Source organism: Chrysochloris asiatica, unplaced genomic scaffold (assembly GCF_000296735.1).
Source record: "Chrysochloris asiatica unplaced genomic scaffold, ChrAsi1.0 scaffold00466, whole genome shotgun sequence".
Lineage (NCBI taxonomy): Eukaryota > Metazoa > Chordata > Mammalia > Afrosoricida > Chrysochloridae > Chrysochloris > Chrysochloris asiatica.
In genome coordinates, this window is record NW_006408984.1 from 172,812 (window position 1) to 183,587 (window position 10,776).

The following is a 10,776-nucleotide window of genomic DNA, read 5'->3' on the forward strand; positions in this document are numbered from 1 at the left end:
ATAGTTAAGAGGTTCTTTGTCAACTCCCCAGCCTCTGGCTGATACCTTCCCCTTTAGAGGAAGATTTAGTACAGGGAGGCCCAACATGGAGAATCCACGGACAATGTATTTATAGGAAGTATACTTGTATCTGCTGGATGTATAGAAATACATAATGTTGGCATATCTGTGAAGATAATAGAAAGGTGGTTTTTTTTTTGTTTTTTTTTTTTTTGACAGGATAATCCCAACAATGTGGAGACGCCTGGGACTTACCCTGGCTCTCTGTCTCCTCCCTTGGGGTGGAACAGAGAGCCAGGAACAAAGTTCCTTTTGTAAGCGACCCCCAGCTTGGAGCATACGGGGAGAAGATCCAATGCTGAACTCGAATGGTTCAGTGACCGTGGTTGCTCTCCTTCAAGCCAGCTGACACCTGTGCATTCTGCAGGCATCTAGGTAATAAGAGTCTTTCTGTGGTCCACACTTTCTTATAGGGGAAAATGTGTAATAAGACTGAAGAGGTGCATTCATTAAATGTATTTTTAAGAAAGCAAATAAACAAAAATTACATGTTTGTAAAGAACATGCTAGAATAAGTAAGGGTAAAGGATATACACCAAAATGTTTATAGTGATTTCCCTGGGTTATGACATCTTTTTCTTTTTTTGTGTACCCACAATTTATAAATTTCTACCAAATATACATTACTGTACACTGATGAAGTATACTTCCAAAAATGGATTGATTACATCAACATAAGAAACATAAAAAGAGTGCTTTCCCAAAGTACAATAAACATTAGATATGCCATCAAAAGTCTTGGGTAAATATATATTAAGAATATAGAATATAACAAAAAAACTTGTTGGGTTACTTATCAAATATTTATTGTGTAGAATTCTCTGTATATGTAATTGATTTGTGGACTAAATGAGCTAATGTTTGTACAAAGATTTAACATAAAGTTTTAAATGAGTATAGATTTTCAATAAATAAGTTTTAGAATCTTAGAGTAATATAAAGAAGTATGAATAAGTGAAAAATAGTAAGGAGGTGAGTTTCATTTACAAGAAAAAACAGGGAGTGGGAAGAAGAGAAAATAAATGAGTAAGTGAGGTTATTCATTTTATGTATCTTCCTCAAATATTTTAGATTGGAAGACCTGCGAATAAAACTGGACAAAGAAGGCTATTTTAATATCTCCTATGTCATTGTTAATCATCAAGGACCTGCTTCTCAATTAAAGTACATGCATCTTAAAGATAAGGTTTCAGAGCATATTCCTGTTTATCAACAAGAAGAAAATCAAACAGATGTCTGGACTCTCTTAAATGGAAACAAAGATGACTTTCTTGTATATGACAGGTATGTACTCTCTTCTCTCTCTAATCTTACAACCATTTAAAAGATGCTATTGTGGTTTAAGGAGCTCTGGTAGCATAGTGGTTACGAATTGGGCTGTGAACCGCAGGGTCAGCAGTTCGAAACTACCAGCTGTTTCGCAGGAGAAAGATGAGGCTTTCTGCTCCCGTAAAGATTTACAGCCTTGGAAACCCTGTACAGACTCACTATGAGTCGGAACCGACTCCATGGCACTTAACAACAATTGTGGTTGTGGTTAAGTGCCGTTGAGTTGGTTCCAACTCATAGTGACTTGGTATAGGGTTACCAAGGAACAGCTCCTTGTAGTTTACATCCAATGCTTATCCTTCAGTGCCACACCAGGACTCCATTTAAAAGATACCTGCTTTATATTTAAATAGTAAGTGACATGAAATGACATCTGCTTCTTAAATTACCAAATACTCAGTTTCAAAATGAGACCATTAAAATATTTGGTTTTAGAATTTTTGAAATGACCATTTGGAAAGTAAAGCACACAAAAGAGTTTATTCCAGTAGGGAAATAAGAAAAATGGACTCTGTTTATTTTTCTCTGTAAATTGACATTTGGATTAAATAAAAAGGATAAATTTATATTTCACATATAATTTTAATTGAAGTATTTTGGCTTGTCATTAATTATAATTTTAAGGTTACATATTTGATTTCTTTAACTGTAAATGTTTTAATCATTTAGGTATAATCTGAACTAATTTGCTTTTGATTGCATGAACAGATGAAGCATTCATATTTTTAGAGAATCTCAATGAATACATTACCTGCTGTTACCAACATTTCTAGTTGGTATTCTGGCTTTATTTTTAATTTTAATTCTTCAGAGAGGATGGGCCAGACTCTCCCTAAACCTAAGCCTTACCTGGTCTTACACTAAATATTTTTTAATATTATATTCTCATAGGCCTCTAAACTTCAGTAGCAACAGCACATACTGGGTAAAATGTGGGCAAGAAGGACATTTCAACCCTACCATTTCTGAGACTACCAAGTGTTATAATTCTACTTTCTTAGTTGTGCTGAAATTTTTGTTGCATCAGGCAAATTTTAAAATAAAGAGCAACTAGCCAAGTAAGACTTGAGAATCGTTTTGTTGCAATTTCTTCTTGTGTGGGTTTGACTACACGGCCTGAAGCAGTTCTGAAAAGGTGATGTATTTCCCTGGTCTGATGGTGCTATGGAACCCTTCTGTGGCACTATAGTATAAGCGGAAGCTGCAAGGTCAGTTTGAGCCACAAGGTCAGTGGTTCAAACTTACCAGCCACCCATTGGGAACCCTATACTGGGCCATTATGAGTCAGAATCGACTTGATGACACTTAACGATAACAAAATGGTGCTATAGGATCAGCATGGGACTGTGAACCACTAGGTAGTTCAAAGTCACCAGCTGTTCCTTGGAAACCCTACGCATGGTCTCTAGGAGTCAGAACCGAGTAGATGGCACTTAATAACAATAATCTATCATAAGGCAGTGATTTGGGCATTGGTAGAATTTATAAGTCAATTACAGAATGATTATACCACACACACATTTAAAATCCTATATAGGGTTGCATAGCTATAAGACTCCTGGTGTGATGCTGTAGGGTGAGCACTGGACTGCGAACCACAAGGTCGGCAGTTCAAACCCCCCAGCTGCTCCTCAGAAATCCTCTACAGGATCTTTGAGTCAGAATTGACTCGATGGCACTTAACAACAACAACAACAACATGTCTATCACATTTCAGAACGCTATTATTAGACTAACTGTAGTCTTGCTCTGGCATTACTTGGCATGAGTGTTAGGAAGCTTTTTTGTAGACTCCATCTAAGGAAATTAACTGAAGATATAAAAGGGAACCATTAAGCCTACCTGTCCCAGACAGTTCTTTAAAAAAATATTTTATTGTGTTTTATTTGAAAGTTTACACAGAAAATTAGGTTCTATTTCATAATTTTTACATAAAATTTTAGTTACAATTTTCACAATAGTCTTATTTCTGTTTGTTCTGTTTCTATTGCTCTAGTTTCCCTGCCCCTCTTTACTTTGTTGCTCTGCTCTTAGGTAAATGTTGATGGTTTTTCTCATATAATTAAGGGAACACAGTACTCATGGGTATTTATAAGTCAATCTATCATTTGACTGATCACAGTGATCGCAGACAATTCTTGAGTCGGCTCATGACACAGAAAACATTGTGATAATGTTGCATTTGTCATTTTTTTTAGATGTGGTCGTCTTGTATATCATCTTGGTTTGCCTTACTCCTTCCTAACTTTTCCATATGTGGAAGCCGCCATTAAGATTGCTTATTGTGAAAAGAAATGTGGAAACTGCTCTTTCCTGGTATTTTTCTCAATTATTCTTATGGGAGAAAAGAAGTAGTTTAAGAGCTATCTTGTTAAAGTTTCGTGGCCAATTAGCTAATCAGCATTTCTGTTGGTGTACTAAAAAGAAACAACAGTAATTTGTATAATTATATACATTTCCTGTTCTGTAACATGGAATTCAAAACATCTTTTCAAGGTCCATATTGCTGCCTTTGACTACAAGATTAAAAAAAATAAATATAGGTTGCATTGTTGTGAAGTCTTTACTTCACAGCCTGCCCACACTCTAGGTAGAATTTATTTCAAAATAGAATAAATTATCTATTCATTGTTAAGATTTATTTCCCAACAACTATGAGAATATTTATTTCTTATTATGAAAAATGCTCTATTTAAATATCACTTATAAAAAGGAACTCAAATAATTGACTTTAATTTGTATTAACTAGACTTTTTTTTCTTCATATTGATAAGAAAAATACTACCAAGTAACGCTTCGTTGGTAGAGCAAGTTGGCTAAACTTTAACTCAGGTTGTAAAGGATATGAATTTTATTTGTGAGTTGTACTTCTTTCAGTTCTAAGAAATCCACCTCAAATAATAATGAAGCAGATCCAGGATGCCACTGATTATATGAAATGCTGTTTTATATGTTACTAAGAAAGGAAATTGCTGCCAATTAAAATAGGACGCACTGCCCTACTACCATCAATAATAGAAGGCATTCTATTTTAGATAGTTTTAAAGTGTGAAAAGAATGTGCTTATTAGAATCAATGATATCTAGTAATTTGTTTTTCAAAACTAGACTGCTACAGCTATTTGTGCTGTTTAATCATTGAGTATTTAGAACATCTCATATGAAATTGTAATCAATTATCAAATTGTTTATAAGCCTATAATCAAATATCATTAAGTTCTTACTTAGAAGTAGTTCAGAAATAACTAAGAAATTTACTGTTTAGTATCTGTAGGCTAATAAATAATGAAACTTACAAAACACTGATAACTTCTATAACACCAAACCATACCATTTCATGAGCTTTTAGTCTCTGAAATTGGTTTTGTAATTTTATCTACAAGTCAGCTTAGTCAAGGTTCAATTTTACCTTGTGATACTGATAGACTTTAAGTCTATGCTCTAGAAACATAGAAACAAAACAACAGAGCAAGACTTTCAGCAAATTAAAGACGTAGAGTCATGCCGAATGGAATGCCGTGGTCAATGGGAGACAGGCAGTAAAAGGCTCTTCCCAGCTGACAGCACTACAGCAGGGATGCGTTTGCTTTGGTGAATTATCAAAATATTTCCTGGAATATGAAAAATGACCAGTTTTTAGCAGAGAGAGTTTTTAGCAATTTTATCAGTGAGAAATTAGTTTGCTTCCGAATACAGCACTAGATTAGATGCATTGTTGACACAGGTGTGAAAGGTTCCATGTAGGTTAATTGATTTTAGGATATGAGATTTGGTTGCCTTTACTGAAATGTAAGTTCTTTTAAACAAGTTTATGTAGTTTTGCTTCTGCAGATATAAACTATGAAAGAGTTTTGACTTCTTTTTAAGCCTCAGGCAACTCCCAAATTCTTCTTCAAAATTTCTGAAAACTGAGATATTGTTCTTGATAAGAAAAGCAAAATTTGAATTCTGAACCTGAACAAATTTAATTGTATATTATCTATTTGCAAAATACTAAAATTACTTCATTTGAGAGATACTTTAGGATTTTTTGATTAAATGTAAACTTTTAACAAGAGACATTTTATAATTAACTATAAATAGGAGCCAAACTTAAATAGGAAGTCTCTATGTTAAGACTGACAACGTTCTTTTCTCATTAATTTAGTGATAAGGAAAGAAGAGCAAGCTCAATATTAACTAGTTGGAATTTCATATATGTTAGTTATTCAAATCATTTTTCCATGCATTACTGTTAAACCTATAATTTAATAAGTGATTTATTCATTTGTTCCAGATTCCTGAAGATGAAATCTGTAAAAACAAATCTTTGGCAAATGTGGAAGAATCGGAGGACCCTAAACCACAGTACGATCATCATCACCATCACAAGCATGGGCATCAGCATCTTGGGAATAGTTCTCATACAAACACTTCTCAGCATCCTTCTGCAGGTCTTTATCACCGCTATAAGCACAAGGACCACCAAACAGAGGGTCACCCTGAGAATAGAGATATGCCAGGAAATGAAGGTTTACAACACACCCTTTCACAAAGGCAGGCCTGACGAAAGGGTTGTATAAATAAATTACTCTGAAAGTTATACAAAGATTCAGAGTTGGCTCCTAACAGCTGATGCTGACATTGTCGACACCTGATATTTGCAAACACAGGGTCTGCCGTCACCTGACAGTGTAAAGAAAACCTCCCATCTTTATGTAGCTGACAGGGACTTCTGGCGGAGGAGAATGTCATTGAATCTTGACAGTGACGTTTGCCTCTACCTGCCTGACAGGGAAGTCAGCAGCTTAAGACCATAGAAGCCAGAACCAACTGAAGCTGAAAAAATACAGCAGAAATGTGAAAATGACCTACTAAGTAAATATTTAAAGTTGGATGTACTCCCCAAGTCAGTCTGGACACAATTTCTCTCCAGCACTTTCATAAGCTACCTAGCAAATTGTGATTAAAAATAGAAATTGGATTTATACAAACATGGAGACTCATTGGCTTCCAAATTTGAAAATCGATGTCACAGGAATTTGGACCTAGACCATATTTGGTTACTACAAGGCAACTGAAAGGTGATGGCAGCTTTTGGCCAATATGTCTTTCTTCTTCTTTTTCCAGCGTTCAATTTGCTTTAATGAGAACAGAAACGTAAACTATGATCTAGGGGTTTCTGTTGGATAGTTAGCAACTTAGAATGGAGGAAGAATAACAAAGACATATTTTCCATTTTTTCCTTACCTCTTTTAATTGTACATTTTAAACTGATTAAAACCTTAAAGAAGTGCATTTTTTAAGATTCAGAAATACTTCACACATGGATATTTTGCTAAAAACACTTCTACAATTACAGTTTAAATTGAAGTGTATCCTTCTTTGTATGTCTAAGACTTCTTACTTGATTTTTAATAACAATATGAATGAAGCCTTTGGATCTTCTTTTCTAGCACTTTATCATACCTTTAAAATCTGAGAGTACCTGTTTGAAAACCTTGAAGGAGAAGATCAAAGAGCATTGTGTAACTGTTTAAATAGTTTTCCATAGTCAATGATGGTTCAATAGGTAAACTAAGTCCTGTGAACCTGAACTCTTTTATGGTTAATTCTATTAAGCAAAATACACAATTGGCTAAGGTGATGTTAATTTGTTTAAATAAATGCAATTAAAAAAACAAGTTTAAAGTTGCCTTCTTTTTTTCATTGTTGTGATTAATTAAGTAATGAGCTTTATTGAAAACAAAAGTGAAATTTTCAGCAGCTTTTAAAGAAATAGTAAATAATGAATTTACTGCTGTACTCAAAACCGTCTACGCTTAACGTAACTATCTTTTGTAATAGGCTTAAAGGGAGAATCTTTGGCAAGAGAAAGACGTTGCTCTAAATCGTGAATGGTATTTCGAAGAGCTGCAATTTCCTTGTTTTTTTCTTCTTGAAGATGTTGAAGCTTCTAAATGGAGCAGAAAAATTTTGTTATTGAAACTTAGAAAAAGCAATATTAAGTACAAGGAGCAATGAAACAACAAACACAGTTCTGATTTAAGTAGCTATTTTTAAAAGACCTTATTTTGAAAAGTCTATAATTTCTGGTTTGAGGGGCTTAATACCTTACAGCTGCTATAAGGAAACAAATGCGCGTTAGCACCCACCGCTCAATAAGTCTAAATTATAAATCATATAAAGGAGTTGAACCAAAAGAAATCTAAGTGTCTAAGTAACTTCAAAATAGTTAAGTTAACTTTAGTTCAAAACAAATAGAGGATTTTAAAAAATGCTTTAATTTATTATTCAAATGTTTTAGTTAAAATTGAGAATTACTTTTTTTTGAGAAGTACTTTTTAAGATTATTCAAAACCTACTATGTTTCTGATCATATGTATTTTAAGAAACAACTGTTAACTATATTGTAATTAAATACTAGATAATTTTTATAGAAACACACTAAGAAATTTTATTTTCTTAACCAAATCATGGGAGGAAAAACTCACATACCCTTCTGTAGATACTTTGGGGCAAAACAGTAGAATCTAGATATGATTTTGTTGATTTCGTCTGAACTCTTGCTAGTTTGGCATCAAACTATTTAAAAACAAACAAACAAACAAACAAACACGTTTTAAAAAGTTACTGAGATCACTTAATAAAAATATAGACTTTGACATGTAATCTTTAAATAGAGTGAAACTCTGTGTAGCATATGACAAACAAAAAGTTTCCATTAAGCAAATTTTTCAGAAAGAGCAAAAAAATGCTCCAACAAAATTAACTCAGACTTCATGTTAAAATTACCTGGGGAACTTAAAAAAAAAAAAAAAAAATTATTGTGAATTGAGTGAAGGTTTTATAAAGCAGATCATCCGTTTTATATTTAAGAAATCATATACTTGGTTTCATTACAATGGTTTCAATCCCCTCCAATTACCATCAGGTAGCCTACTTCCTCCCGGTGAGGGTGAGTCTTGTTTCCATTTCACCTACATTCCCAAACCTCTGAATTTTGTTCTTAAGTAAATGCTGCCTTTTTGATCTTGTATGGTTTTTCATTCCTTTGTGTGCCTACCTCACTACCATTGTTGTCCCCCCTATAGCCTGGGGGAACTTTTGTTGTTGTGAGTCTGTTCCAACTCATAGAAATGTCTAGGTACTATCTTAGAGGTTTTGAGGTGGAGTCAAGCATCATCTTTTTTTCAAACTACCAGGTGATTGAGAATCTATTTTAACTTAAAGACAGGTAAAAATATATCCACACTACTATCTGAAAGAATTTAGTATAAGTAACAGCCAAGGGAGTAAAACTCATACACTCTTATGTAGAAACTTCGAGGTTACACAGAATTTGGATATTTTGTTGATTTCGTTTGAATCCTTACTGATTTGACATTAAACTGAATTGAGTTTAAAAAACCTAAAACTTGTCATTGGTCATTTACATAGGCCATTTCTTTTGCAAAACTTTCCATTAAAACTCTTTCTTTCAGATTGAATGTAATAGTATAGCCTCCCTGAAAATCAAGAATAAACTGTTATATGTGAGATTGTGTACTGTTTTGGAGAAAGAGTTAGTTACAATGAGGATAAATAACAGAAGAAAGAGTACAGCATACCATTTAAATAATAGATGGGCTAGGTCAGTGTTTACAGCATGAATGGCGAATTCCTGACCAGTGGATCAGAAGTGGATGGGGGATCTTGAAACATGGCCTGTCATATCTCAGTTGGCCCTCAAACCTCTCTGCAGTTGGTGAATACACTTGACCAGAAGGTCGTAATAACAGTGTTGTTATGGTTGTTAAATGCTGTCGAGTCAGTTCCAATTCATAGTGACCCTGATTAGGGTTTCCAAGGAGCAACTGGTGGGTCTGAACTGCTCAATGCTGATCCTACAGTGCCACAGGAGAAATCCAGTAATGACAGAGTCCTTAAAGTCATCATCAATCCCATTCTGCAAAATGATCACAGTCTTTAATATGTTACCAGAAGGGATCAGTCCCTAGAGAAGGACATAATGCTTAGTAAAACGGAGGGTCAGAGAAAAATAGGATGACCCCCAAAGAGATGGATTGGCACAGTGGCAGCAGCAATGGGCTCAAGTGTAGCAACAATTGGGAGGATGACGCAGGACCAGACATGTTTCATTCTGACGTGTACAGGGTTGCTGTGAGTTGGAACCCACTCAACGACACCTAACAACAATTACAAGCACCCAGGAATACCAGAACTTTAGGAAAATGAGACGTTGTTAAGTGCTGTCTAGTCAGTTCCGACTTACAGCAACCCTGTATAAGGTTTCTGAGGAGTGGCTGGGGAACTTGAACCACCGACCTTGCAGTTCAATCTGACATTACAGTCCAGCGCATTAACCCACAGTGCCACACTAGGACATGAAAAGTAATATCTATGAATTCGTATAACATAATTCATGGTGGGAGTTGGGGGAGGGGAATGAAGAATGGTGAAATTGGAGACTGATATAATTTAGAAAAAAGAGATAGTCAAATATTTTTGAGAACCTCAGCCTTTGATATGCATGTATGATTATAATCTCAGTGGTTCAGTCTCAGAGTGTCACCATGGTCAAAACAAAACAAAAAGAAGCTATCTGGAAACAAAAGGAATTTCAAATTAGCTCAAGAAATTCTCTAGCACTTCTATAAGATGACAGTCGAAATACTTTCTTTTCTGATTCATAGCTATTATATAACGCACTAGACTGCAAAGTCGGTTTGAACCATGAGGTTGATGGTTCAAGCTCACCAGCTGTTCCTTGGTTACCCCATACAGGGCCGCTATGGGTCGGAACTAACTCAACAGCACTTAACAACAACAATATTCTTCAGCTACTTAAAAAATAACTTCCATCACAGTTTTAAAGTTTTTCTCCCCTTCTCTTTCCACACTTTCTTAGTCTTGTAATTATGTAAATAGACTTAGTCTCTATTCAATAAAAAGAATCCTCTTTTGGAAGGAAAGAAGGCTAAAACTGATCTAATAGTGACAATCTTCTCTTTGGGAAAGCAGAGAAATTTCTGAACTTTACTATCAATGAATTGTTGTGATATGCAGATGATACATTCTTGCTTGCTGAAAGCACAGAGGACTTAAAATACTTACTTATGAAAATCAAAGACCAGTCTTCAGTATGGGTTGCACCTCAATGTAAAGAAAACAGAAATCCTCACCACTAGACCAGTAAACAATATCCATATAAATAGAGAAAAGATTGAAGTTGCCAAAGACTTCATTTTCCTTGGATCCATAATCAACAGTCATGCAAGCAGCAGTCAAGAAATAAGACGTCCATTGCACTAGGAAAATCTGCTACACAAGACCTCTTTGAAGTGTTCAAGGTCAAAGATATCAGCTTGAGGACTGTTGTTGTTGTTGTTGTCAGGTGCCATCGAGT

At 34.8% G+C, this 10,776-nt stretch overlaps 2 protein-coding genes across 2 annotated transcripts in view; one reads left to right on the forward strand and one right to left on the reverse strand.

Annotated features, from left to right (window-relative positions):
* Positions 1-232: 232 nt before the first annotated feature.
* SEPP1 (selenoprotein P, plasma, 1) lies at positions 233-6,159 on the forward strand. Its single transcript, XM_006877302.1, is given in 5 exon segments — positions 233-435; positions 1,132-1,344; positions 3,588-3,705; positions 5,665-5,755; positions 5,837-6,159. Coding segments are annotated over 5 exon segments (948 nt in total).
* A 1,014-nt stretch (positions 6,160-7,173) lies between these two features.
* CCDC152 (coiled-coil domain containing 152) overlaps positions 7,174-10,776 on the reverse strand; it is a 70,978-nt gene continuing 67,375 nt past the window's right edge. The window contains exons 7-8 of the mRNA XM_006877303.1: positions 7,866-7,952; positions 7,174-7,323 (exon numbers count right to left, since the gene is read on the reverse strand). Of these exons, the coding sequence (XP_006877365.1) occupies positions 7,174-7,323; positions 7,866-7,952 (237 nt within the window). The remainder of the gene's footprint in view (positions 7,324-7,865; positions 7,953-10,776) is intronic.